General features: G+C 47.9%; 1 protein-coding gene and 1 non-coding gene across 9 annotated transcripts in view; both read right to left on the reverse strand.

The window, feature by feature from the left end:
• The window catches only part of PUM1 (pumilio RNA binding family member 1), an 81,807-nt gene that overhangs the window by 18,996 nt on the left and 36,227 nt on the right, over positions 1-26,584 (reverse strand). For 5 of the 8 annotated variants that reach the window (XM_064635275.1, XM_064635268.1, XM_064635269.1 and 2 more), the window contains exons 8-14: positions 20,440-20,533; positions 19,095-19,211; positions 12,903-13,054; positions 8,325-8,463; positions 6,565-6,708; positions 4,981-5,277; positions 2,971-3,207 (exon numbers count right to left, since the gene is read on the reverse strand). In XM_064635275.1, the coding sequence (XP_064491345.1) occupies positions 2,971-3,207; positions 4,981-5,277; positions 6,565-6,708; positions 8,325-8,463; positions 12,903-13,054; positions 19,095-19,211; positions 20,440-20,533 (1,180 nt within the window). The remainder of the gene's footprint in view (positions 1-2,970; positions 3,208-4,980; positions 5,278-6,564; positions 6,709-8,324; positions 8,464-12,902; positions 13,055-19,094; positions 19,212-20,439; positions 20,534-26,584) is intronic. The other 3 variants (XM_064635274.1, XM_064635271.1, XM_064635270.1) reach the window with 2 other exon arrangements.
• On the reverse strand, positions 15,441-15,524 carry LOC135402406 (small nucleolar RNA SNORD103/SNORD85). The gene has a single exon (XR_010425116.1). It is a non-coding gene; the product is annotated as a small nucleolar RNA SNORD103/SNORD85 (small nucleolar RNA).

Raw genomic sequence — 26,584 nt, forward strand, 5'->3', positions numbered from 1 at the left:
GCCACACACAGAAGGGCTGACAAAATCTGCTTGTGGCACTGCAGAGAATCATGGGATGGTTTGGGCTGGAAGGGATCTCAAAGATCACCCAGTGATCCACCCCCTGCCATGGGCAGGGACACCTCCCACCAGCCCAGGTTGCTCCAACCTGGCCTTGGACACTTCCAGGGATCCAGGGGCAGCCACAGCTTCTCTGGGCAACCTGGGCCAGGGCTTCCCCACCCTCCCAGGGAAGGATTCTTTCCCAATATCCCATCTAACTCTGCTCTCTGGCAGTGGGAAGCCATCCCCCTTGTCCTGGCACTCCATGATCCAATGTATCCTGTCCAGCAATAAATGTAATAATTAAAACCCCACACATTTAGTAATTTATCTCTGTGATCAATGCTGGGGAAGCAAAGCCCCTGCTGCCTTTAGCACCCAAAGGTGAGTATTTACTCCCATGCACAGCTGAGCACTGAATCTACCTTGGAATATCAGGCACAGATTTAGCTCAGCTCTCCTCCTCCAGCAGCTCTTCCTGTAAGAACTGCCTGTGTGGTTATTTCAGATACTTGTGATTGCCCAGACATTTCACAAGGTCACTTTACAGCACCAGAAAAAAACCCTCAGCTTGATAAATCCACACCATTTTTCACAACTCTGAGCTTTCAGGGAGTCACAGGAGCTGGAGTTGGATCTTTCCACACATCACCAACCCAAGGAGTGATTGACTCACACACCATGAGACACGACAAAGTCAAACCCACAACTCACACTGCATTTAACCAGGGATTTGCTGATTCCAAGCCAGGTTTAATGCCAACTTTATGTCACCGTGTAACCCTGAAATCAGAGTTTTTGAAGTGCCTCCCCCAGGTTGTCTCCCCCACACAGCCCAGGCAGGATGAACCCCACTGCTCATATTTTCCTTTGTGCAAACAACACATTTGGGTGTTCCCATCTGTCCCTTCAGTTTTAGATATTTAGAAATCACCCTCATCCTCCTGATCACAAACTGCTGCTGGTATCACTCCCAAATGGAAAAAGAGTCTCTCATAAGGAAGAACAATGTCTGTGCTGTCATAGAATCATGGAGTGGTTTGGGTTGGAAGGGACTTTAAAGATGATCTCATCCCACCCCTGCCATGGGCAGGGACACCTCCCACCAGCCCAGGTTGCTCCATCCTGGCCTTGGACACTTCCAGGGATCCAGGGGCAGCCACAGCTTCTCTGGGCAACCTGGGCCAGGGCCTCCCCACCCTCACAGAAAGGAATTCCTTCCCAATATCCCATCTGTCCCTGCCCTCTGGCAGTGGGAAGCCATTCCCTGTGTCCTGTCCCTCCAGGCCTTGTCCCCAGTCCCTCTCCAGCTCTCCTGGAGCCCCTTTAGGCCCTGCCAGGGGCTCTCAAAGCCCTCAGAGCTCTCAGGTCTCCTCAGAGCCTTTTCTTCCCCTACGGAAGTATCAAACCTCATTTTATAACCAAAGGAAACTCCAACCCCACTTCCCACTGTGCTGCACTGCAGGTGAAAGAGAAACTTACGGAAAGTAAAATAAATTATTTTTTACGGATTTTAAGGTGACCCCCCCCCCCCCCAAATTCAGAGCTATTCCAGGTGAGATTTCACTTGCAGTGTCACCAAGCACAGAGTCAGCCATGGAGGGATCCTGGCTCCAAGGGGAGGAGTATTTTGGGGAGGTGGGAAACCCCACACTGACCCTCTGGGGCACAACCCATCTATGTGAGTGTTAACTCCAATTTCTGTCCAGAGTTTGCACCCAATCAGATCAACCTTTCTGTGATCCAGTTTTTGAGATTCATTCTTTTGTTTGCTGCAGGGGCAACGGATTTTTTTCCAAGTGCCAGATGTGGAATCTGGTCCCTCCTCAGCACTAATTTATTGTGGCTATTTACCTGTCAGCCCAAGGACTGAACAGCTGCATAAATAAAGCTAAAACCCCTCCAGTTCTATGAAAGGTCTGAACGAGCACGATGGTAAATCTAAATCTGATCTCAAAGAAATCACATTTATTCCTATTCCAGCTAAACTATAGCCAGCATCAGATTTATCACATGTGCATGTAATAAACATGATAAATACAGTGTTTGCTGAGTGTGTATGTGCCTGGAGAACTGGTTTGATAACCAAAAGTTTTGTTAAATCCAGCAGACACATGACAGAACCAAAAAAAAAGTGGGTTTTTTTGAGCAAATGCTAAATTACCTGGTGCAGGTGCAACAAATAATCTATTTTGTTTATTTATGAGGAAATAACGCTTCAAGAGGTTCAGATGAGCACTGCTTTATTATTTAATATCTGCTTTATTTATCTGAAAGATTTATTTAATGTAAGAGCTCTGGGCCAGAAGCTCTTCCAGAAGGTGCAGCTGGTGTCAAGTCATGTATCTGACCAAAATTAAGAGGATTTCTCCCTGGCACTAAAATGGGCTTTTTGAAAAGGCCACATTGATGGGGAATTTTTCAAAGGAAAACTCCCCAAATCCTCAGCTAAAAGCTGAGCACTGCTCCAGATAATATTAATTAAAAGGAGAGACTGTATTTCAAGCTCATTATTGCTGTAAATCTAACGGGTATTTTAAAACATCACATTTAGAACTATTTAAGCTGAAGGCTCAGCCCTCCCTATTCTACTCAATAAGCAATTGGTGCTGTTACCAAGATCTGTGCAGGAAAAACCTGTTTTTCAAACCCTTGGAAGCGTTATCCATAGTTTGGAGCTGAGGGAACAAGGAGGCAAAGCAGAAACCTCCTGTTCCCTGAGGAATTACTGCAAGGGACAAACACACCACGAGGGCTGCACTCGGTATTAAAGGTCTTCTTCCACCTAAGTGATTGCTGTGATCCTACACAACTCCTGCTTCGGTGTTTCACCTCCTCCTTGTGCAAAAAACCAGGGACTGAGGGCAGCAGGAATCCCCCCCAGGATGGCAAGGACAGCAGAGCAGGGGCTGGGCCAACATCTCTTACCCAGGTTTAGACTGGAAGATGATCCATGTGAAGATAAGGAAGGTGGAGGAGTCTGGGAGTGGCCGGGTCCTTGGCTGGGCAGAGGCATTCCCACAGGGCCAGGAGAGGAGGAGAAGCCAAGGCCATTGTAAAAACTGTGTCCTATGGGGGTCAAACTGCTCGATGTCCTCTTGTACAGGTCACTGCTCCCCGTCAGCGAGTCCCGGCGGGAGCCGCTGCCCGTGTTGGAGTTTGCAACTGCAAAGAGGGAAAAGAGGAGAACTGGGTGATGCCAACGAGCTGCCTGAGACACCTGAACAGCTCCACCTGTTTTCCTAAAGGTGTTGCAAAGCACCCAGGTGAAATGCATTCATTAAACCCACGTTACTAATGCTCAGGCAGAAACTCTTGGCTTAAAAAAATCAGCTGAGATCCTGCCTTGGCATTTCCAGCTCTGTAGGTTTTTATACTGAGAGAACATGTGAAAAAACACAGCTCCAAAAACTCTACGGGATCAAAAGATTAAAAATCTACCTAACGGAAGTGACCACAGTTTTGGACACAAACACAAAGCACTTCTGGACCTTCAGGAGAAGTTCTGGATTCCTCCAGGTTTTTTTCCCTAAGAACATCACTCAGTTTAACACCAGATATTAGATCACCCTACAAGCACTGCCTCGTGTTTGTTCTCGGCCATTAGAGCTAAAACAAAGCCAACATGAGATTTTATCAGTGTTTATTTAAGAGCACGTCCAGCTTTGTGTACATTTACCTGCAATCCTTGTGCTCACCCTTCATTAGATTAGAAAACAGCTCCTGTTTGCCCCAAGCTTTATGGAGATGGAAATCAGAATTCAATTTAACACACAAACCCAATGGGTTTTAAGAGCTGCCTTGATAGGCAAATACAAACTCTTTAAATGCACTGTCAACTTGAGGGGAAAAAAATCAATTTTGCATTAAAATCTTGTTTAATAAATAGTGAAATTGTTAACTGCAATGAACTAATCATTTTTCATGACTGCACACGAGCTCTAGAAGCAGCAGGATCACAGTTTTATTCATTGATTGAGGGAAAATAAGTTTGTGAATCTTGGCACTGAGCAAACCAGTAATGGATTTCAATTAATTAAATAAACTGAGGTGAAAGAGGCAAATGCTGTGTTTACCTCAAACCAAGATGGTTCAAATTCTCAGGCTGGGCTTAAGAAAAATATTTAGAGTAAGTTTTTATTTAAAACTGTTATTCTATGTAGTGACTGCATGTTCCTCAGCCTGCTCTGATGGAGCAGCTCCAAAGGCATGTTTGAACTAGTCCTTCACACTGATGAAAGCAGGGAAGTTCATGACATAATTACTGCCCTGAGAACAAGCAGTAATTAAAACAATTGTTCCACTTAAAAAAAAAAAAAACCAAACCTAAGGAGAAAAAACCCCAAACAAAACACAACCCCCCCAGCCCACAGACATCTCCCTGGTTTGGTCTGGTTTGGGTCTGAAAGAAATCTTGGTCTCCAACTGCCTAAAACCAACTCAGACCACGGATGGGACGTTTCTTGCAACCACAATATGTGATTCTTCTGGTGTATGATGGACACAATTCCCAGAACAAGGCATGGAAACCACCTCAGATCAGCTTTTTAAAATCCTGAGAAGCTTCTTAGCCTTTATTCCGAGGTAAGAGACAGCACAGGGGTGGATACACTCCTCTGGAGCCAATTCCTGCCAGTCCAGTATCCCCACCAAGCACAGGCAGGGAAAAAATACTTAACAAGGGGCCAACTGGTAATGTGCATAACAAACACAGTTAATTACTGTGCTTCTAATTATCATCCACTAAAAGAACTTTCACCAGAAAGTGCTGCAGATTTTCAAAGCCCTAAGTCGTCCCTGGAGGAAGATTTCCACTTAGCCTTGGATGGATGAGGGGAGCTCAGCTCAGGAGCTCGGAGCAGCAGCTCCAGTGGATTCCCAGCCTGCTCAGGGCTCCCTGCTGCTCCCCTTCCCCCTGGAAGCAGCTGCTGTCCTTACCTGCTGTCCCAAATCCTCCCAGTGCAGAGCCCAGCGTGGCCCCCAGGGAGCTGCTGCTGCCGAAGCCCAGGGAGGTGTTGGCGGGCTGGGCAGAGCCCTGAGAGAAGAGGGAGCTGCTCTGGGAATTGCTGCTCAGGGAGTTGTTGCCGTAGAAGGAGCTGGAGGCCAGGTTGTTGGTGGGCTGCTGCTGGGGCTGGGGCTGGGGCTGCTGCGTCCCCAGAGGCCGGAATGGTCCGTTGGTTGTCCCTGCCAGCCCTCCCGCCGCTCCGTTGGCCGAGGCTGCCGCCGCCGCCACCGCTGCAGGAAAAGCAGTTGGAAAAATTCCTTTAAAAAGCCTAAAAGAATCCATTTGCATCACAGTTTCGGTTAAAACTCATCGGGTTCCTTGTAATTATTACAGGGTTTTTTTTCCTTCCAGGATGAAAATCTCCCTTTCACACCAAACTCGGTGTAAATTCTCTTTATTTCCCATCCCAGCTCCCCAGGTCTCACCCAGAGCCCCCAAACACCAGCAGTGCCCAGCTGTTCTTAGTGATGCTTGTGTTGTTAGAGCTCCACAGATCAAACACAAATGGTCCCTTTCTCCCAAGATCCCAGACTCCAACTGATCCGGTCCCACACTTGCAAAAGCCAATTAAGAAACGCGAGTTTTAAAATAAGTGAAAATGTTCTTTAGCACATGAAATCTGCAGTGCCAAGAACATCGAACCCGAGGGCTCTTGTTTTTCAGCCAGTTCCAAAGTAAAAGAAAAAGCAAAATAAACAAGGGCTACACAAAAACAATTAAAAGGCCCGTTTCATAATCTATTGCTAACACTGGCCTACCCAAGGATTCTGGCTGGAAAAGTCCTTTTAAAGCCTTGAACTCCCAAGGAACCCTAATAAATCCCAAAACAGCTCATGGCAAAGGCCAGGCATGGACCATTTTAGGCAGGGTGATCATATCATAGAATGTGTATCATGGACTCGTTTGGGTGGGAAGGAAAATTAAAGCCCATCTCATTCCACCCCCTGCCATGGGCAGGGACAGCTTCCATAGCCCAGGCTGCTCCAAGCCCTGTCCAACCTGGCCTTGGATGGGGTTCCAGGGATCCAGGGGCAGCCACAGCTTCTCTGGGAAACCTGGGCCAGGGCCTCCCCACCCTCCCAGGGAAGGACTCTTTCCCACTATCCCATCTCTCCCTGCCCTCTGGCAGTGGGAAGCCATTCCCTGTGTCCTGTCCCTCCATCCCTTGTCCCCAGTCCCTCTCCAGCTCTCCTGGAGCCCCTTTAGGCCCTGCCAGGGGCTCTCAGCTCTCCCTGGAGTCATCTGAGAATCCTACACAGGCCAAAAGCTTTAGCAGATGGGAAAGCAGGTCCAGCAGAGAAATTTAAACAACTATCATGAAACTCTGTGAAATCCTTTGAGTTCCTGTCCCCTCCCTCTCCGAGGCTGCTCTGAAGGCTCAGCCCAAGTGAGCACACGGGATGTTCTCCACAACAATCCCCACAGGGATCTCAGTGAGGGCAAGTGTGTCATCACAGCCAGCAGAGCTCAGAGGGGCTGGGGCCGGGGCCATGGCCCTGGGAGGGAGCAGCACTCACCTGCCTGGGCTGCAGAGGAGCTGATGATGACGGGGGCAGGGGCCACGAGGCGCACGGGGGCCCCCAGGCCGTTCCTGGCCCCCGCGTTCACCACCAGGGCCCCGGTTTGGTCGTAGTAAGCAGCAGGAGCCAGCACTGGGTACCCTGGGGGGCAAAGCACAGGTGAGGGGATGAGGGGACAAGCAGGGCAGCACCCAGCAGGTCCAGCATCTCCACGGGACTGTGGTGCAACATCACATCATTCACAACAGTACAGTTTAACCCCATTTTTAAAGGAAATCTGAGCGGAAAAGGAAAAAGCAACGACAGCTCTGCTACTCCTGAAAAGAAAAAATTTCAATCCATGTTGAAGTCCATGACTTTATAATAAGTAAGACTTTGAGGCAGAGAAGAATTTTTTCCTCCTCAAAGCTACTGGCATTTCCCTCAGTGTAAATTCAGTTACACAGATCAAAATAAGGGGTTAAAATACAAACCCCACCATTTCTTTTAAACGTACACCTTGTGCTGGGACCTTTCAGATCTGTGAACACTCTGCATGTCCAACTCCCCTGCTCTGGGCTGAGGCTGTCAGGGGGCACACACTTGAGACTTGAAGGTATATATCATAAATATATATATATTTAATAATATATAAAATATATAATATATATTATATAATTTATGTATAAATATATATAATATATATATGTCATAAATCATTCTTTAATACATATAAACAAACACTTTAAAATATGCTGGTGATACACGCAGCAGCACACTGTCAGTAGTATATAGTGATTTAGGTACCTTACTATAGAGTTCTAATTAAATGGAGACATTCAAATTAAATAGAGAGCTTCTCCAAGGTGAGGGGAGGTCACAAAGAGAAAGTTCTCTGTAAGTATTTGCCTTGCAAATATATATATACACACATATATAAACATATATAAATGTATATTTGCTTTTCCAATATAACCCAAATAACAGATTTAAGGAAATCTGCAGCTTGCTGGAAACATGCACATTACAGTTCACTTTGTAACTTAATACAGCAACATTCTTCTTAAACTATTAAAACCCACATTTACAACCATGTGACACTTCCAGCAAGGAGACCTGAAGTCCAAATAATCCTTTTTCCTTACATTTGACCAGCACATTATTCTAAAAGATGCTTAGGTTTGTCCTCTGCCATTACAATAAATATTCTGAATAACTGAATGTCAAAAGCAGCCTCATGGATCAGAGTTAGAATTCATACAGCAGCTCCTCTCAGGAAGAATTATAAATCAGAATTAAACCTGCTCCTTTTATCCCTTTTCCTGTTTTTAGGCAATTAGAAAGAAGCAATCCTGAAGGGGAAGCCCCTGATCTGTGGAAGTCAAGCCCTGGGCAGGGCTGGAGACACAAGATGACTGAACAGGACTAAGATCCCTCTCGGAGGTTTCCAATGCAGATCCCATGAGCTCGAATGAGCCACGGGAAAATCTGAAGGCAACTCTCCAATTCTTTGGAACACCCAAGTAACTAATGCACCTGTAGAGTGGATAACAGCTGTTTTCACCTGTGACACAGGCACCTACCCCCTGGTTCTGAGGTTCTGTGCTGCACAGCTGGTTGGGGTCACATCGAAACCCCTCCTGCACCCACAGATTAACCCCCAAAGTGATGGAAACAAGCACTGCTGAATCCCAGGCAAACATGACACATGGAGACATGAGATCCACCTTCATGGCTCTCCCTGGGCCCTGCAGAAGCTGTTCCTGCCCCAGCCATACCTGGCATTCCCGCTGCCAGCCCCTGGCCGAAGGCGAGGGCGGAGTTGACGGCGGCCGCGGCCACCAGTGGGTCCGTCTGCTGGCCCTGCTGGTTCTGGTTGGGGGTCAAGGGACGCTGGCTGGCTCCTCCACGGAGAACCTGTGGAGACAGAGGGACATCCAGGTGTTTATCTTGGGGCCCAGGAGCAAGTCACCATCAGCAGGCACTTGCAGGAGCAGCAGGAGCAATCTAGTTGAAGTTGTTGCACCAGTAACGGGTGACACCTTTGACTTCCCTTCACTCTTAATCAGCTTTTCTTGATATTTTTTGATATACAAGAAGGACATGGAGGGTTGGACCGTGTCCAGGGAAGGGAAGGGAGCTGGGGAAGGGGCTGGAGCAGCAGGAGCAGCTGAGGGAGCTGGGGGGGCTCAGCCTGGAGAAAAGGAGGCTCAGGGGGGACCTTCTGGCTCTGCAACCCCCTGACAGGAGGGGGGAGCCGGGGGGGTCGGGCTCTGCTCCCAGGGAACAAGGGACAGAAGGAGAGGGAACGGCCTCAAGGTGCTCCAGGGGAGGGGTCAGGTTGGATAACAGGGAAAATTCTTTGCTGAAAGGGTGGTCAGGCATTGGCAGGGCCTGCCCAGGGAGGTGATGGAGTCCCCATTCCTGGAGGTGTTCAAAAAACACGTGGATGGGGACGTGCTTTAGCGTGGACCTGCCAGTGCTGAGTTAATGGTTTAACTCAATGATCTTCAGAGGGCTTTTCTAACCTTCCTAACTTTATGGTCCAACCTGCAATCCCCATCTTGGATGGAAGTGTTTACAAGCCATCTGCCCATCCCAGGTAACATTTGCTCTCTGGTAAAGGCCCTTTTGAGCAAAAACCTTAAAAAGCCCAATTTAGGAGCTGGAGGCCAACAACATGAGGTGACCTGGGTTTTTCCAAGGTACCAGCTCCTCTACAAAACAGTGACCTGGTGACACAACTGGGAAATAATGACCAAAGAGCCCACACTGTGCTGTGTCTGGAGGAGCTCTCGTGGTGCCCTCAAAGGGATGATGGCAAAGTGGCCCTTGCTGTAATTACCTGTGACAGCCCCTGTTTGCCAAAGCCTTGCACTCCAGGGGGGGCAGGTCTGCACCCACCAGCAAGGTCAGCATGTTAAAGGAGCCATCCCTGGGTCCTCTGGCTGCAAGAAGTGACATCGTGTGTGTCACCTGACAGAGCCATTAACAGGGAAAAATGACTGTGCACAGAGGGGCTGGGAGAGGGTGCTGAGGTGATTTAGGTGTGCCTGAGTCTGCTATCACTGTCACAGCCTGGAATTCCTGGAGGAGACTGAGGGGAGACCTCAGTGCAGTTCCAACTGCCTGGGCAGGGGCAGAGGAGGGGCAGGGACTGAGCTCTGCTCAGGGGGAGCAGGGACAGCAGCCAGGGAACGGCTGGAGCTGTGTCAGGGCAGGCTCAGGGTGGATCTCAGGCAAAGGTTCTTCCCCCAGAGGCTGGTTGGGCACTGCCCAGGCTCCCCAGGGCAGTGGGCACAGCCCCAAGGCTGCCAGAGCTGCAGGAGGGTTTGGCTGATCCTCTGGGGCACAGGGGGTGACTCTTGGGGCTGGGCCTGTGCAGGGCTGAGGGTTGGACTCCATGATCCTTGTGGGTCCCTCCCAACTCAGCATATTTTGGGATTTTGAGTCTCTCAGAATTCCAATGGGTGCAGCTGCAGCACTGGAGTGCTCATGGCTTTTATTAATACACTATTAAGGTGTCAAAAGGGTGACAAATCAAGTGTCCACAATCATTGCTCCAGGTTTCCAAAACCTCTGCCTCAGCACTTTTAATCCAAACAATTCCTGCTGCATCCTCTTATGGATGCAGCTTTGCATTATAAACACCACTCCTGATCCCACTCACGCCAGCTCCATGCCTATAAAAGTAATGAAAAATACTATAAAGGCTACTGGCACTGATATATTTTATTTTAATAGCCTGGTCCTTTGCAGAAGCTCTCTTAACATACACCCTCCTCATCTGAAAAGGTCTTTTAGCACCACCCAACTCTGGAGTTTGCTTTAGTTTTCAAAGCAGAGGCTCAAAAATTCAGCTGCCAGTTGCTCCTTATTCTGCCATTTCAGACACCCAAGGACCAGAAAGGAGGGCTCTGTGTCACTGTGAGAAAGGAGCCATCTCCCTTTTGGGCAGCAGAACAAACCCACTCTGTTCCCAAGCAGGAAGAACCGTGGGACAGATGCTGAGAAATGTGTGTGAAGCCCTTGTCAGGTGAGGAGCAGCTCTGAACAAACCCCAGACAAGCTCCTGGGCTGTGCCCAGAGTTGCCCAGGTAACTGAAGCCCAATCTGGTTCCTGATACCTGTTCCACGAGCCTTGCTGAGGTCTGAGAGCAGAAAAGGAGACCAGATCCAAGTGTGTGTCCAAAGGAATGAGGAGCAAAGGAAGGATGGGGGGACACCTCTCACCCATCCAGCATTTAGCTGAATTCCTGGGGTTTAGCACCAGCAGTTTAGTCTGAAAGTTTGGATTGTTTCAAAATGTTGATTCAAATAGCAAAGTACTGCCCAGAGGAGTTGTGGCTGCCCCACCCCTGGAAGTGTCCAAGGCCAGGCTGGACAGGGGTTGGAGCAACCTGGGCCAGTGGAAGGTTCCCTGTCATGGTGGGACCAGATGGTGTTTAAGGTCCCTTCCAACCCAAACCATTCCCCCATTCCAACAATCTGCACTCCTACACAACTTTGTCAAATGTTTAGGATGGCTTTTCCTCTTCTATAAGGAAGAAAATTCTTGTACCATCTCTCAGTTTCCACCTTCTGTTCCAGCAGCTTAGATTCCCATTTGTGTCATCTGCATGTGCAGAAGCACAACTGTGATCAAACACCAGACCTTTAGAATGCTTGTTTTACCTGAGGTCAGGGAAATTAACCCAGTTAAATTTCAAATACAGGGGAGAGCCAAAAAAACCCAACCAACCCTGAACAAGAAATGGCACAGTGATTCATCACAAAGATGCAGAACAATTATCAGCAGGAGAAAAAAATCCAGGCTGGATAATCCAGTGTGTTGTCAATGCCAAGGGATTAAGGCACAGGAGCAAAGCCCATCCTTTAGGAAGTATGTAAGGACACAATTCCCTCCTCACTGTGTTTTAAAAAAGCAAATACCATTTAACCTGTCCCAACATTCATCTTTAACACATTTACAGAGGTAACAGCAGATCATATGGAAAAACCTTCATTAAATTTATTTATTTCCTCCTTTTAGCTGTCAAATTTCTGTAATTTTTGTGCAGACTAAATCAAAACAGCTGCAGTTTGCCTCATAAAAATAGAAAATTTCACGTTTTCTTTTCACACTCATCTTTAGCCTCCAAGTCCTCACATGGACACCAAACCTATTCACTCTGCTACTGTTTTGACCTCTTTAAAGCCAGTCTTCACTAAGAAAAGTATTTCATAATGGGCAGCACCCTGAAGATAAGGACACACTTACTGACATTTAAGATTTGAGTGCAGTCACCACCCCTAGAAGTGTTCAAAAAACAAGCAGTTGTGGCACTTTGAAGTATGGTTTAGAGGGAATGGGGATTGGACTTGGATGATCTTGGAAGTCTTTTCCAACCTTAAAGACAATTATCATCAGCTTCAAACTGCAGTGATGGGTTGGGAGATGATGATTGCTGCCTGCACACCAACTTTGCTGTGTTTGCACAGCTCAGGGTGTTCACAGCCTGAGTCATTTATGCTTCCCAAAGCACTAACACTCAATAACTCACCTCCACCAAGGTACTTGTGCCCTCTGCACATGCAAGATGAATAAATCAAGTAACAAAATGTATAGATGGTTCTTGTCCTTTTTTCAGGAGAGGCCAAATGCTCTTCTTGTCACCTTAAAACTACTTGGATTTGAGGGTCAGGAGCAGGCACTGACAAAATCAGGGTTCTTAAGGGCTGGAGCTGTGTCAGGGGTGTTTAGGCTGGATATTACAGAAAGGTTCTTCCCCCAGAGGCTGGTTGGGCACTGCCCAGGCTCCCCAGGGCAGTGGGCACAGCCCCAAGGCTGCCAGAGCTCAGGGACAGGGTTTATTAGAGAATTTGTGCTTGTTCCCTTCCTCTCCTTTCCCCAGGTGTGCTCTCCCCTCAGCAGCCTGTTGGTGGTTTGCTGAGTTGGTGTGACCTCCCTGTGCTCCTGCAGCAGGTTCTGATCCTCAGAGAAGCACTTCTGGAAATGGGTGAAGCATCTTCCTTTGGGAAGCATTTTTGTAAACAGGTGAAACCTCACAGAAGACACTGAGCTCTGCTCTGGGGGAGCAGGGACAGCCCCCAGGGAATGGCTGGAGCTGTGTCAGGGCAGGCTCAGGGTGGATCTCAGGCAAAGGTTCTTCCCCCAGAGGCTGGTTGGGCACTGCCCAGGCTCCCCAGGGCAGTGGGCACAGCCCCAAGGCTGCCAGAGCTGCAGGAGGGTTTGGCTGATCCTCTGGGGCACAGGGGGTGACTCCAAGATCTTTGGGGGTCATTCCAACAGGACATTCTGTGCCTCACAGCTGCTCCAAAGCGTTCTGTGGGCTGCAGGAGCCCCCCAGCCTTACCTGCTGCTGGCCCTGCTGGGTTTGCTGTGTCGTTTGCTGGTTTGCTGAGTTGGTGGCGGCGGCGGCGGCGGCCGCTTGCTGCTGGAACAGGCTGGCGGGATAAACTCCCCAGGGAGTGACTCCATAGTACTGGTGAGGGACGACAGCCGGGCCTGCAACACCGAGGGAACGGGTCAGCTGCTGGGTCAGGACAAGGGTTACGTGGCCAACAGTCAGAAACCTCTCTGCTCATCACATTTGGGTCAGCAAATCCCACTGCAGCGGGAGCCCCGTGAAATCCTTCGCAAATACAGAGGGACTCTGGCATTTATTACACATTTTTAAAAAGCTTCCAAGTCAAACCTGAAATTCCATCTTCACTTACTTTTACCTTATTGGAGGAGGTCAAACTCAGCTGCCAGTGATCCTGTTGAAAGTTGGTTTTATTGTTGTGCCCTAATTTTGTAGTGAAGGAATGAAACTTTAACCAAAAGAGAGGGAACCGTGGTTAAGCACAGAGATAAACTTCTAATCTCAGCTGACATTCACAGCTCATCTACCATTTAGCTCCTCCATATATTAACAAAACCTCTCCACAGCTGAATAGCATCAATTCTCAAGTGTTTAATGTTATTTTTGCAGCCACTCAGTCCTACTTTGCATTTGCAAACCCCCAGAAAAGAGGCTGCACGATCCTGTCTCTTCTCACATTCCCTCCTCCAACTTAAGAGGCTTTAAAAAATAATAATAATAATCTTGGAGAGCAGCAGAAATAGCCTCCCTTTTGAAGATACACTGTGTTTTATCAGGTCTCAGGACACCACACACAATTTGGAGATAGCAGGATGGAACCTCTATCCTTAAATAATCCCACTTGGCACAAGGCTGAGGAAGCAGGGAGCACTCTGTGCTGGAGGGAGGAGTCCCTCCCACCAAATAACAGGGATGTGAATCCAATAATATTTTTTAATATGACTGTTTGATATCTTTTAGAAAGGTCAGCAGAAAAACAGAAGTATTTCCTTTCCTTTCTAAATACATCCTTCATCCCACAGGCCCCTTCCCCACAGCAGGAGGAACCAGGTCGAGTGTCACAGTCACGTCTGACACTGTGGAATAAATGAGTCTTTAATCAATTTTGTTCATATTTGGAGTAAAAATAGCAGGTTTTTTTAAGGAGAGACAGGGAGCACTTGGGTTCTAACCAAGCACTGCAGTGTTGCTGTGAGTTATGAGTGTGACACATGGGCTGAGCACTGGCCCAAAGAAACTAAGAGACTATTCCCCTAGAAATGGCCTTAAGGTGAGGGAGGGCAGGGATAGATGGGATATTGGGAAGGAATCCTTCAGAGGGTGGGCAGGCCCTGGCACAGGTTGCTCAGAGAAGCTGTGGCTGCCCCTGGATCCCTGGAAGTGTCCAAGGCCAGGTTGGAGCAGCCTGGTCTAGTGGAAGGTGTCCCTGCCCATGGCAGGGGGTGGAACTGGATGGACTTTAAGGTCCCTTCCAGCCCAAACCATTCCAGGATTCTATGAAAAATGAGGGATGACAGTAGTAAAGGAGATGGAAAAAGACACTACTGAGTGTAAACTTGTATATGACAAAGGGGACTAATCTTAGAAGTACCTTTTTCTTTTGTTTTTGGTTTTTTGTTTGGGGTTTTTTTCACAGTAATATGTTTGGCTCAAATGAATTCCCACAGAATGCCAAAGCCATCCACTGTGGAAGAGCCTGGATCTCAGCCTGGATGAGCTCCTGCTCCCACAGCCTATTCAGCAACACTTGGGGATATTCATTCCATATTTCATGTCAGATATTAAATCCATATTTGAAACATGTACTAGTTACTCTTCTTATATCACCCTGGTTTTAACCACTGTGCTTCCCCCAAATTCAGGATTTAGGTGGCCAGCTCTGTGCACAGCAGGGAGATGCTCCAAGTCCCCTGATCCCTGATGCCAGGCACCTGCTGAACATCTGGATTTGTGTCTCTCACTAAAGCTCTGCCCTGAAGCCCCTCCTTGCTGGATTTACTGTGTCAGGCAGAGAAGGTGACCTTCTCTTACTCAATACTGCTCTTGGAGCAGCAACCACTTATTTCTTACCTTCCAACCTGCAAATTCACAAGCTAAAATGAAGAAAAGCTGCAGCAAATTAATCAGTGCCTGGTGGTGGTGCCTGTTTTGACCTCAGCAGTTACACACACGTAACTAGAGGGTGCCTACAACCTGTTTATACTCAGTGAATGCAGATCAGACACCAACTGCTGGGGTTCTCCTGCACCCAACAGGGAAAGAGCTGCAATTGCTTCACTTCATGCAAGTAATTACCCTGCATTTGCCCTCAGGCTGCTGGGAAGTTGCTGCAGCACCTTTTATCTGGGCAAAATTTGGGGTATTTTAGTCTCAGCTCTAATTATCAAACAAGCACAGCCTAGATGGGTTGTTCTCTCCTAGTTAGAGGTTGCTCATCCGAGCTGCAGAAGCCTCAGGTGTTTAAAAGCAGAGGAGACACAGAGGCTTTGAAGTTTTTCAGGCAGCTGGGCTTAAAAGGGCTGCAAGTCTGGCTCAGCTCCTTTGAGCACACGGTGAGGCTCATTATTGAACAGTGTTCTCAGTGAGGGCAAGTGTGTCATCACTGCCAGACTCCCAGAAACAGCCCAGTGCTGCCTCACTGCAGGAGATGCTGCACCTGCTTCGGCACTAATTAAAGCTGTGCATTCCTGAGAAAACAAAAGCCATTCCGGGGCCTTTGAACCCAAATCTTCCCACTGCCACGTCTCACACGTGGGCCACAGACACCCACAAATATTCCTTTCAAGAAACATTACCAATCCAGCTGTAAGTGTGTTCAGAACACAGATTTTTTGCTTTCAGTCTCCACCTCCACACTGGAATCTCTCCGAGCAGAAGCCGAACCTGCTCCCTGCAGGAACAGCCAAGGATGAGGAATAGTGGCACCAGGTTAAACAGCCTCAAGGACCTCAAACACAAGGCTGAAAACAGCAAATTAGTGATTCCAGGGAGTTGTCAGGTGATCCCTTGGGAATTCCCAGCGTGTCCTTTTAGGGATGAGGGGGAGAAACAGCTCAGCTTCCAGGGTGGTGGTGAAGCCCCTGATCCAGAGGAGGAAAGACAGCCCTGCAGGACAGCACATGAAATCCAGCTGCAGGTGCTCCCAAATCCCAGCTGGAAGGTGTGTGCCTGCATCCACAGCTGGCTCCAGCTCTGAGCTGGGCACAGCTCAGCATCAAATGAGCCAGGCTTAAGGATCTCCCCTCCAAACCCTGTGCTGGGAGCACTGAGCTTTCCCTGGGTGCAGATCACCCCCCTCTCTGCAAAGAGCAGAATCACTTTTCTACCTGAATCATTTCCCAACTGGCCTTAAAAAAGGCAAGATTTCTCTTTTTTGAGTGACATCTTTCCCAAATGATGGAAGGCAAATCACAGCACTTTTCAAAGACAGCAGCATCTTCCCCACAGCTTAAACTCATAAGTGAGGAGTTTTTTTCTAGAAGTCCTTCCCTCTGCATTCAAATTTGTTCTTTAAAATGCTGCTATTGTTGGGAAGAAAAGAGTATTATCACAGAGCTGACAGTCTTACAGTCATGAAAAAGCTGCCATAATGGCAGAACCTTAATTGACAGGTTATCTCTGCCATAAAACACACACACAAGTTTCCCCTTCACTCAAAGAGTAACTGTGAGCAATAAACCAGCACCAACTCTAAACTCATTCCTTCCATCTCATGAGCTTCTTCAAGTCCTCCCAATTTAACACTTCCACACACATCAGGGAGGCCTTTTGGATTTAATGTGTAACTCTAAATATTTAAATTGTCCCATGTCCCTCCCTCTCATTACAGAAAAGAGGTTCTCAAAACTGCTCAAGTCTAGATAGAAAAGATGCTTTTCCTAAAACAAACATCAACAAGAATTTTGTTATCTGGCCATTTCTAGGGTCTAAAACCAATAAGGTTAAAGTAACTTGTATTTCTCAGTGGTGTAATACCATAAATACACTGCAGTGCACTGCTCATTCTTTTGCTTCGCTTTTAAGTGTCACAAAGTTTAAAAATTATTCAAGTAGAGACCCTGGTGCCAAATTTTGGAATGCTTCAGATACCCTGGGGTATGTTATTTCCCAGTTCAAATGTCTAAGGCCCCAGTCAGACATTCAGCAGCTGCAGCTTCAACACTGCTGAGAAAAATGAAAAAAAAAACAACAACAACAAAAAACCCCAAAGCAGTTGTGGCCAACACTCGGTGTTTCCTAGAAATCTGGCTCATTTCCACGTGGTTTTTCTATGAAATCAAGATGCTGACCTGCTGCTCCACTGCACTTCAGTGTGTTCCTCAGAGCTGAGCTTTAGAAGCACTGAGGTGCTGCAAAAAGGCCAAGCAGAAACCTCTTCTTCCAGGAATCATCCCCAAATCGCCTCTCCTGCCTGGAACTGGAACTGCTGCTGCTCTGGGAGCTCTTCCCTCCTGAGTCCTCACTGAACTTCCTACTTCTGTTTGCCAACAGCAGTTCAGCTCATTCATTCACTACTACATTCACCATCACATGGTGGTTTATCAAGGCCTGGGCTATCAGGAATATCCTTGTACTCTAACTCTTGGCTCCCTCCCACGTAATCACGGCGTCGATTTGTTTGCCAACAACGTGTTGTTACCTCCCCTCAACCTCGCTGTGTCATTACACAATCCCCACACAGAGCTCACAGCAGCCAAGTGCAAAGCCCACACCTTCAAATCATGATCTTGGGACTTTATATCCATCCATATCATCCACTAAAAACTGCCTCCAAGTGGGTAACAGTTGGTGAAATCCCATTTCAGAGCTTGACCTGATGCGGGTCTCCAAGATTAAAAGCTCAGCAGGGGTTATGTAAGAGCTGGTTAACAGGCCACAGTCACGTCCCAAACCCCAGGGTGTCACATCCATGTACAACCCACACTTCATAGGTTGGATTTGGGACAAGCCACCCCAAAATGGGAGAGGTTTGCAGCGAGCATCCAAGTTGTAAGTGGAGCGTGGCAACAGCGAAACATAAAACCCCCCTAAGCAGATTTTATCTGAAGCACAGAGTGCTCCCTCTGCTCTTGCTCAAGGAAAGCAAGGCCTGGTTATGAAAATGCTCTTTTGAAAGCACGTTCTTCCTTTGTCCTCAACCATTAGGCAAGAACTTTATGGCTCACCCAGCAAAAGTTCAACGTCCAGCATGTTCCCCACACTGCCTGATAAGCTGCTGCACCGAGCTGGCACCTCGAGATACAACGATTCTGGCTGTGACAGCTGGGAAGAATTTGGAAACTGATACATGAACGTTTGGAGAGAGATCTTGCCCGAAGACAAGAGCCTCCATCCTCACCTGCCATCTGGGAAAGTGCACATTCCCAGCCTCACAGCAGAGAGGGGATGTTTTTACCTGGAGAGCCTGGAAAGGGTAAATTCTCCCCAGACCCCTCAAAAGGGAAGGTCTCGTTTGCAGGATGCACCAAAGCACATCGAGCTGAACAGCAACGAGACACAACCTCCCTGGCAGGGAAAAACACCCTCAGCTTTCCAGCCTTTAATAAGTGGATTTTCAAAGGTATCTCTGGCTCCTGTCACTCACCAAACATGGAGCAACTTTTATGTCTGCGGGTGGCTCATTTCAGATTTGCTCTGGTTGAGGATAAACAACCAGAGCACAACCCACAGCAAGTGTTAAACAAGAATTACCACATTTAATCTACAGAAAACAGAGTTTCCATGGCAAACTCTGTTTCTACTCCCTGACATATGATTATATCAATTATCTCTCCACAGAAATCACAACGTACTGATGTCTGATTTTCAGAATCACACACTCAGAGCAGTTTTGGTGCAGTCCTCCATCTTTAATAAGTGGATTTTCAAAGGTATTTCTCGCTCCTGTCAGTCCCCAAAACACCCCAAACTTTTATGTCTGCAAGTGCTTCATTTGAGATTTGCTCTGGCTGAGGAGAAACCACCAGAGTAGAACCCACAGCAAGTGTTAAACAAGAATTACCACATTTAACCCCCAGAAAACGGAGTTTCCACGGCGAATTCTACTTCTACTCCCCGACAAACAATCGCATCAATTATCTCCCCCCAGAAATCACACTGTGCTGGTGTTTGATGCTCCCAAGGACAGACTCAGAGCAGTTCTGGTGCAGAGGAAGGCACAGACAAGTGGAAGGGTCTCACCTAACGTGGCAGCTGCCGCCAGTCCGGCCGCGTACGGATCCGTCCCCGGGGGAGCCGCGCTGATGATGTAGGGATTGGGAACAAAGGCAGCAGGAGCTAAACCTGCTGAAAACATACCTGTCAGTGAAAACAAACTTAACTGGGGCTGCAGCCCTACCAGAACACCTCTGGCCACCTGCCTGGGGAACACAAAACTCGGGTTCACTTAGTATTTTTAAGCTTTTTAGGGGTGGGTTTTCTATTGCGAGTGAGAAACTGCTGAGTCTGAACAGAGTTTACATAAAGGAAAATTAATTCCAAGGATGGAATGCTCCCTGAGGAAAGCTCAAGGGGTAAAATACTTATATAAAACAGCTCAGGTAGGAGCTGACAGATCTTTACTGTTCAGGTGAACGGAGAGTAACACGAATTAAGTGCTTGTTATTACTCTGCATTTCCTACAGCGAGTAGGTCAGGACCAAACTACCCTGTTTTGAGTTCCATGCCCATTACAGGACACCAGTCCTCCAACTGGTTAGTTTGGAAAGAGTTCAGGGGTGTACAGGCATTCCCTGGCTCTGCAAAGGAACAGTTTAATCATTAGAGAAATCCCCGGTGGGCAGGAGAGGGGTGGGGAGGGGAGGAAAGGTGAAGGGGAGGAAGTTAAAAAGCCAAATAATTCAAATTCAGGTCTATCCCTGAACTCCACTGAGCACACAAGGGCACTGCACAGAGCTGGGAGAGTCCCAACACATTTCTAGTGGGATTCTGGGTTGGAAAAATTTCACTTAAAATGCTTACTGGGTTAAAAACGTTTAACCCTAAGATGGTTCAACCCTTATCATCCAGGAGTAGAACTCTACAGTTCTTCCTGTTTTCTATGCACAGGACTAAGTGCTCTCTCACCAGTTAGTCTGTTCTCTTTTAATAATATGAACCATGTGCTTGCATGAATTTTATCCTTCAATTATAAAGTCAGACCCCAGGCAGCTGGACCCCAGGCAGCACATCCAGATTTATATTCAATTGGGCATTTTCCTCTCCCTTTATTGTGCTGCTTACCCTGGTTTATGCCTCACTCAGAGCAAGCAAGGACTTCCAAAGGCTCTCCTGACTGAGCAGCACTCTCAGAAGGGTGAGAGTGTCAATCCTGCCAGACATGAGAGCTCTTTTAAACCCTTCTCAAGTGTGCAAGAGATACCACCAAATCTCTCAAGCACATCTTTAAACAATCCACTCCCACTTGTGTGCTGATTACCAGCTACAGAAATACCCTCTGAAACCTCCCGATTTTTTTCTCCCTGGTGGTTTCCCGCTGGATTAAGAGAAGGGCAGTGAAATGGGATGGATTTAAGGCAGGACTTACCTATGTGTGGCTGGTGGGCAGCAGCCAGGGCGTACTGCTGCTGCTGTGCTGCCGTCAGCTGCTGCACCGCCAGGGCGTTGGGTCTTTGGAACAGCTGCAGGGCAAAAAAACACAGGCATGGCACTCAAATCAGGCACAAAAAGCTGTCCTTTCTTTCTTTTAAAGCAATTCCTTTACACTAGATTTTGTTTCAGCGCTACAGACATTTCTCTCTTTAAAGAGAAACGTTTCAGAAGGAATTGAGAAAACTCAAATCCTCGGGGGGAAAAAAGCCTTTCGAGATCAATTGCCTGTGTTAATCCACCCGAAAAAACATGCAGTTCTGAAGCACAGCTACCCACAGCTGGGGTTTCCTCTGCTATTCCCTCCCTGCACAATTCCCAAAGGCCATTTTTCCCAACTCATCCCCACACACACAGAGCCTGTGGGTCACCAGAGGGGTCCGTGGGCAGCGCCAGGTCCGGAACACACTGAGTCCAGTCCCACCAGTGGACTCTCCCAGATGGCCTGCAGTGGGAATTGGGATGGCAGAAGGCTGCAGAGCCAGGTGTGCAGAGGTGACACACCTGAGATGCCTCCAGAGCCACCTCAAGAGCCCCCAGATGGGATTCCAGCCTCGGGGATCACAAACCTCCCTTTATTTGCTCCCTTTATTGCCAACCTTGCATCTCCAGCCTCTCCTACAGGAATCCAGGCAGGAACTGGAAATTCTTTTTTGACCACAGACACAAACCAGACCTGGGGATATTCTGGTTAAGCCACCCAAAGCACAGCTTAGAGCCAAAGCCAGCTCAGAGCTCCCTGAAATCTTAGGGATCAATGGGCAACGTTAGTGAGAACAGTCAGTGTTAATGATCAATTCTCAAGGTTGTTGAGAATTTTTTTCTCCATTAAAGAAAGAAAGGATTCCATTAATCTTTGAAGTATTTTTGTCTAGGTTTGGGGTTTTTTATTCACCCAGGTCCTTACTAAAACCTTATTTCTCCAGCTTCTTATGCCTCTACTTAAGAGAACCCCTGAATCCATCCATTAACAGCCTCACTTAGCTCTAATTAAAACACTTAAGGATATACCAGCTGATTATCTACTTTGAAACTATCCAGCAGCAGGTCCATTCCCACTCCCACAAGGGATCATTCCCGAGGTGTGAACGGCTCCACAAACCACTGGGATAAATGTTTTCTCTCTCCACTCACTCACAAACAAATTGTATTCCTAAATTCGATTTTCACACCTATTACATCCTGCCCTCCCTTCAGACCAGACAACTGATACTTCAGCTGGCACAAAAGGCAACAATTCTGCCCAAATTTCCAGCAGAAACCCACGACCACCAAGAAGAAGCATAGAAACATTTAGAAAATTAGGCTGGGAGGCTTTTTTTATGGGCAAAAATTGGAGTTCAGTCTCCTGAGAGCAGGAGGAGCAAAGATGGGCGAGAAAATCCACCTCTTTTTTTCTTCTTTTTACAAGTTCAGGTGGAGAAAAAACATGCAAGGGCTCAGCATCAGATTTATGATGAGGAAATTGAGTATTTAGGGGGTGTAGAATTGATCTTCTGTGTGCCATAACCCCAAGAATTGTTCACCCCTCAGGACGCTGGGGGCCCTACAAATATCCAAGGGGCATCAAAATGTTCCTTACGGAAAAACAGATCAAATCTACAGTTACTTTATGACCTCCCTGAGCCATAAAACAAACACACCTCTTTTTGCCTTCCCTTTTTTTCCCCAAGGTGGCTTTCAGCAGCACTTCATGCTCACACAGAGCTGAGTGCTCGTTAGGGGTGGGAGCTTCGTTAAGGTGCCATCTGCCAGCAGGAGCTGGGGCAAAGGCTGGTCCTGTCATCCCTCACTTTAAAAAAGCAAGGACAGGAAATGGAATGAGGGACATTGGTCTGTGGGAGTCACCAGCAACACCCTGTTCACTGATAAACATCAACGTGGAGAAAAAAAAATCTATATATCCCTATATCTATATATATCTATATATATCTATATATCTGCTCCAGTGCTGGTGTGGATTCCTCCAGAACAGCCAGCCCTGGGTTTGGGGTCTTCTTTTGTATTGACTCCAGCAGTCCAATATTTCAGCTTTCTTCAGCTGCAAAATTTCACCAAACCCTTTAATTTTCAGGTGGTTTTGCACATCCCTGGGATGTGTTTTTCCAGTCTGTTGATGTGTATTCCGTCAAAGGGAACTGCTGAGAAAATAGCTGGATTATTATTTACTTGTCTTAAGGGCAAAAAAGCATTTGTCTTCTCTGAAAATACTTTCTCCTGTGCTCACTTTACATGTGTGAGGACTTCCACACCTCCCAAATGCACCTCAGTGATCCATTTTTTAAATGGCAACTGGCAAAACAGAATCCTCAGCTACTGGGAGCATCAATATTTCACCTGCTGCTGGGGGATATTTTGCTGTCTGTTTGCTCTCTCCCACCTTGGGAGCACAGCTGATCCCTGCTAAATCTGACTGCCAGACACACAAGGCCTATAAGGGACTTTGGACAAGGATCTGGAGTGACAGGACAAAGGGGAATGGCCTTAAACTAAGAGAGGAAAGGTTCAGATTGGTTATTAGGAAGGAATTGTTCCCTGGGAGGGTGGGGAGGTTGCCCAGAGAAGCTGTGGCTGCCCCAGCCCTGGAAGTGTCCAAGGCCAGGTTGGAGCAACCTGGGACAGTGGGAGGTGTCCCTGCCCATGGCAGGGGGTGGATGAGATGGCTTTTAAGGTCCCTTCCAACCCAAACCATTCCAGGACTGTGACCTCTCCCTCTGCCTGCTTTAATTCTCTGTTTTGCTCAGCAAGACTCAGCTCACTCAGAAGAAACTCAGAACAGCTCAAACACTGCAGCTGTACCTTTCATGCTGCCTGTAACATGTCCAGGGAAGCAGAGCCAAGAAAAACCATCCCAATTCCAGGCTTTACTCAGCCAGATAAGCCCCTCTACCACGGGAGCTCTGGGAATCATCAGCTCCATGTATTTTAAAGCCTCGCTGTGCTGTCTCCATCTGCTGACAGCATAGGCCTACATTCCAGAACTACAAATCAGTGTTTAACTGTGGGATTGAGTAGGTGGAAAAAAAGGAAAAGAGCCCTCTGGAACAGGAATATTAACTTGAATTTACAAAGGTATCAAAAAGTGCACCAGGAGCACTTCAGGCTGTTAGAAATCCCATTTAGAGGGAAAATCTCCAACCCCCTGTCACAGTTTTGGAGGAGTTCAGTAGGATCATCCAACACTGCAGTGAGGTTGTTCTCCTCTCCTCCAGGTGCACACAAATGAAGGATCATCTACAGCACGTGGGGGAGATCACTGAGGGAATTCCAAGGAGCCAGAACAGCCCAGTCTGTGTTGCAGTTATGGGAATGTTGGGCGATGAGATTCCTCTAAGCCAGTTTCTTCTGCAATATAAACATCTGACATCTCTAATCAGATTACACGTGGATAAGACCTTCCCCTTCTTAATATTGCTTTGAGCTGTGCCTGCTTGTAATCCCTTCAAAGGATATGACGCTTCCCAACAGCCCCACAGAGACACTTTTACGGATGAGATCCTTTGCTCAGGACATATTTCCTCCTGACAACCGAGTGGAAAAAACTACACTGCCAACAGACAGATTCCTTTCGTGCAGGCTGTGGCTGGCAGCGAGCAGCAAGGAGCACTGGGGATCATATATTAGTGAAATGGGCACAAATGTGAGCCAAGATGTCTTGGATTTACACAAACGTGCACTGGGAGGTCACATTTGGCAGGGGAGAGGATCCTTATCTTTACTCCAGCGCTTGGATCAACAAAGGGCTGTTGTTTGCATTTACTGGAGGTGCAAGGAACTGTTGCAACTAAGCTGAAACTTGAAAATAAGAGTTCTTGTTCAACAGCTTGTGTTCAGCAGGAGCTGAGGGGGGAGCAAAGGGTGCCAGAGGGGCAGGGTGGGCTGTGCTCCTACTGCTCCCCAAAAACTCGGAGACAGGAGAGGATTTCAGCTTCACAGCAGGGCAAGGCACCTGGGGAAGGGGCTGGAGGAGGCTGAGGGAGCTGGGGGGGCTCAGCCTGGAGAAAAGGAGGCTCAGGGGGGACCTTCTGGCTCTGCAACCCCCTGACAGGAGGGGGGAGCCGGGGGGGGTCGGGCTCTGCTCCCAGGGAACAAGGGACAGGAGGAGAGGGAACGGCCTCAGGCTGTGCCAGGGGAGGGGCAGGTGGGACATCAGCAGGAATTTCTCCATAGAAAGGGTGGTCAGGCATTGGCAGAGGCTGCCCAGGGAGGTTTGGAGTGCCCAGCCCTGGAGGTGTCCCAGGAAGGCCTGGCTGTGGCACTCAGTGCTCTGGGCTGGGGACAAGGGGGGCATCGGGCACAGGGGGGATCCATGGGCTGGGAGGGCTTTTCCAACCCAAATGATTCCATGATTCCCAGGCAGCCCAGCTGACAGCTTTAAACACCATTACATGGAGGTGACATCAGCTCTAGGTGGATATTAACTATCCACTTCACATGAAATAAAAATCCCAAACCCAGGCCAGCCCAAGCCAGAAATCCACATTCCACTGCTCCCAAAACAGGCACCCTTCCCTGCTCTGCCTTACTCTGGGAGTTTTGATTTCCCCTTACTAGGTGCCAGACGTGCTAAATTTTAAATTCTTCATTTTGAAAGGCTGAAAGAAACAAATAAAAACTCCTTGAACTTGTAAATGAGCCTTCATTTAAATAGAAAACACTGAGAAAATGCAAATGACAGGCTTCCCATTCCTGCTGCATAGTCCCATCTCTAATGGTTCTTCAGAAAGCAGCTCATTTATGTAGCCCTAACGTACTGTTTTAAAAAAATACACAAGTTTCGTGGTTTGAAAGCAATTCTTGAATCCCAGATCCCACACTAGGGTAAGAGAAAGACTTGAAACTATCTTGTTTTTTTCCTTTTTGAACTATACAGCAGCTATTTAGTTTAATCATTACAAAATTTTCCATCCTTCACCTCCCAAACGTGGTGTGGAATAAAACAGCCAAACGAGCTGTAACACAGATATTTACACTGCTATAAGACTACGGTAACTCTGAAGCCTCAGCACAATCTTGGCAGTGGTTTTCCTCAATCCCAAGTGCCAGCAGCCCTTTTGCTAAAAAAGATCAGATATTTTAAGCAAGCCAGGGTTAGTTCTGTGCTCCTGCAAACAGCTACAACAAAGGACTGCTTTCTTCTTTGAGGGATATCACACTTGCAAAGGGAAGGCAATAAAGTTTACAATCATTACCCAAAGGAGCAGGAACAGAAGCAGATTAAGAGTGGATGGCTGGATCCAGGCCCAGCATTGAGGAGGAGCCAAGAGCCAGGCGAGGCCTGGGTGACTGCTCGGGGATGAGGAGCCCGGGCTCGCGTGGGAGAAAGGTCAGACAAGCTCTGAGATAAAGGTTTGGAGTGCTGGACTCTGCTCTTGGGTTTTAAACCAGGCTCAGGTACAAGCAGTGTGGTTTGAACTCAGAATTCCCTCAGTCAGGGAAGCAGAGCCCAAAATGGGGCTGAGACAGAGCCCAAAGTGGGGCTGAGACAGAGCCCAAAGTGGGGCTGAGACAGAGCCCAAAGTGGGGCTGAGACAGAGCCCAAAGTGGGGCTGAGACAGAGCCCAAAGTGGGGCTGAGACAGAGTCCAAAGTGGGGCTGAGACAGAGCCCAAAGCTGGGCTGAGACAGAGCCCAAAGCTGGGCTGAGACAGAGCCCAAAGCTGGGCTGAGACAGAGCCCAAAGCTGGGCTGAGACAGAGCCCAAAGTGGGGCTGAGACAGAGTCCAAAGTGGGGCTGGGGCTGAGCCCAACACGGGGCTGGGGCCAAGGCCGAGCCCAACACGGGGCTCAGCACCTGGGCTGAGCAGGTGTTGGACTGTCCAGTCCCTTTAAGGGCTCTAGGGTGGTGTTTATTTTTTGTTTAGCAGTTTTTCTAATTTACAGCTCTTTTTCAATGCTAACTTACTCAAGATCCCAACGATTCCTACCTGGAGAAGTGCTGTGGATCCCTGGATAACCTGTTTGTTACAGGTCCCAAGGCTTCTGTTCAAGGTGCCAGTTATCCCCAGAGAAGTGCTGTGGACAACAGCTGGGGATAACTGCTAGAAATACCTGCATAACCTGTTTGTTCCAGGTCCCAAGGCT

Source organism: Pseudopipra pipra, chromosome 24 (assembly GCF_036250125.1).
Source record: "Pseudopipra pipra isolate bDixPip1 chromosome 24, bDixPip1.hap1, whole genome shotgun sequence".
NCBI classification, from domain to species: domain Eukaryota; kingdom Metazoa; phylum Chordata; class Aves; order Passeriformes; family Pipridae; genus Pseudopipra; species Pseudopipra pipra.